Source organism: Nicotiana attenuata, unplaced genomic scaffold (assembly GCF_001879085.1).
Source record: "Nicotiana attenuata strain UT unplaced genomic scaffold, NIATTr2, whole genome shotgun sequence".
NCBI lineage: Eukaryota > Viridiplantae > Streptophyta > Magnoliopsida > Solanales > Solanaceae > Nicotiana > Nicotiana attenuata.
In genome coordinates, this window is record NW_017671138.1 from 106,294 (window position 1) to 108,834 (window position 2,541).

The following is a 2,541-nucleotide window of genomic DNA, read 5'->3' on the forward strand; positions in this document are numbered from 1 at the left end:
GTTGTACACTAGAAAATGTTATTACTCGGGATGAAGGGGGATATTCATATTTGGCAGAACAATGCCTCAGGCAACCACGTCCATCACAGGGCAAAGTAACATAACCGCTTATGCAGACTATTTAGGCACACTAAAGTATGGAGATCATGAACAAATAACCGGTGATACTACCATTGATCTGATAGTCCTCAGCACGACTTCCACCAACTTTTTATATTTACTATGCAAGTTGCATTAAGAAGAAATGAGGTCAATTGACAGTGAAAAAATATAGTTTCCATTTTTTGTTTAACTTGAACTGAAACACAAAACCTTATCCATATAATACGTGGTGGAGCGATCAATAAATTTTGCCTACATGAGGACCTGATGAAAGCACATAGATAACACTTTCTCTAGCAATTTTTGTTTCATAAAATGAAATGAACCAAGCCTATGATCATTTACGTGTCAATTATAGCTGGTGCTTATAGTTGAGCTTTATGAACACATGGAAGGCATTCCCAATGGAACCTGGTTTTTCATCCCTAAAATACAACTTCTGACATGGAACTACAAATCAGTACATGATTGGGGGGAAGCTGGTTCAGCTAATTGCAGACATATAACTTCAAGAAACAAATGAAAACAAATTTCACATTTATATGTTTTTGTTCGTGAAAGATTGCAGTCTTAGTGATAGCTATGCATGATGTAAGAATTGCTGTTACAAAATAGTAGGCTAAGCATGTGCACCTCTGTCAGATTCCCGAGTGTTATGTTAAGATAATACGATGAACTTGAAGTTGAAGGGGAAAACACAGCAACCTGGAATACCAAAATTAGTTTTCAAGTCAAATGTGGATATATCGCACATTATGTTCAATATGCTTTTTAAAGTAACATGGAGAAGACAAGTGGAGCCTACACCTCCAACCAAGAGGTTGAGTTTTCGACTCTTGAATGGAGCCAAGAGGTTGGGTCTTCGAGCAATATACCTTTTGTAGTATCAAAACTGAGCCAATGCAAATGGCCTTTCCATACCGACTCTCGCTAAGTACTTTGTGATGAATGCTAGCACCAATTGAACCTGTATGATCCTAAACTTGTAACTAATTAAATCAGTTGCAACTTTGGCAAACTCCTTCCATTGTTATCAGCATTATGCTCGAAAGAACTGTACCTTCAAAGTCACCATCAGACCGCCAAGGCCATTATGTGTACAAGACTTAACAACCGCCACAACCTAACAAAAACAATAATTGCCAGGAATTAGGGCTATCGCGAAGACAGAGTTCAAAATACTGACTAATAGAAGGCAAAAGGCCGTTTGCACTCTTTATGGTGATATTAGCTTTTATCAGATCATATATTCTTACCACTAAGACGGGCAATAGGAAAAATAGGTTATACAAGTAGCTATATATATATATATATATATATATATATATATATATATATATATATATATATAAATGTAAGTAAGTATGCATCAAAGAGTAAAATTACTTGAATTAAAACTTCATAAAGACTATCAGAAATTGTAAAATCTGGGACCTAGTACTTCAACTATGGTCCCATTTCTCTCTGGAAAAGAGCATTTGGTGTTCTCATTTTTCTAATACTCGCTTTTTCTTAAGTGATATGGCACTGTTATTATTTGGAGGATCAGGTAAGTTTTTCTTTGACTTTCATTTCTGTACACCTTTCTAAATACTTTAGTTATAGAAGACTACTTACCTTTTACCATAAATTTTCTAAGTTAGTATATTGTATTTCAAAATATAAAAATTAAACATATGCCTCCAATTGAGAGTTGAGACCAATAATTGTATGGTTTAACATCGTAGTCAAATGGAACAGTTACCTTCATTTTCTAATGATGCCTTTATCCATGAATAGAGTAGGGAAAAAGTTAAAATACCTGATCAACCCTAGAAGCTTTTAGGCATTTATTGACAGAGCTCAAAGGCGTACAAGGAATTCCGTTCTTCGTACCTGAATAAACACACACGTACACCTAATTCATGAAAAGATTGACCAAAAAAAAAAACGAAATGATAATAGTACCAATAAGCAAAAGCTCAAATCCCTAATATACATACCAACAAATTTAAGGACATCATTCCATAGATTGGATTGGAAATCATAGTCGAAGTCGGAAGAATTTTCGACGGCTCTCCTAATGTACTCTTGCGTAGGTATCAGATTGTCACCTTGAGAGGTCATGAGACTATGAGATTGACGATCGTAAGTTCGTTGAATCATTGCAGCTTGTACGGAACCTGCCGGTCCGGGAATGAGGCGTTGAGGCGGCGACTGTAACTGATGTTGAGAAGTTTGTGATTGTGAGGATTCGGAAGATTGAGAAGACGGCGGCAGAAGCGGCGGAGAATTTGAAGTAGAGGTGGAGAGATTATAGTTATGGTGGAGACGCTTACAAGGGCGGAGGAGAGAATGGAGGTCGGAATCGTCTACATCCAATGCTTCCCATGGCTCCATCCTTGCAGTACAAGCTTTTGGAGGGAAAATCAGTAGAGGCCAGAGACTAAGGGGGATGGA

General features: G+C 37.1%; 1 protein-coding gene across 2 annotated transcripts in view; it reads right to left on the bottom strand.

The window, feature by feature from the left end:
- The window catches only part of LOC109206183, a 3,758-nt gene extending 1,217 nt beyond the window's left edge, over positions 1 to 2,541 (bottom strand). For both annotated transcript variants that reach the window (XM_019368977.1, XM_019368976.1), the window contains exons 1-5: positions 2,085 to 2,541; positions 1,904 to 1,977; positions 1,163 to 1,225; positions 978 to 1,079; positions 736 to 807 (exon numbers count right to left, since the gene is read on the bottom strand). In XM_019368977.1, the coding sequence (XP_019224522.1) occupies positions 736 to 807; positions 978 to 1,079; positions 1,163 to 1,225; positions 1,904 to 1,977; positions 2,085 to 2,481 (708 nt within the window). In that variant the 5' untranslated portion in view covers positions 2,482 to 2,541. The remainder of the gene's footprint in view (positions 1 to 735; positions 808 to 977; positions 1,080 to 1,162; positions 1,226 to 1,903; positions 1,978 to 2,084) is intronic.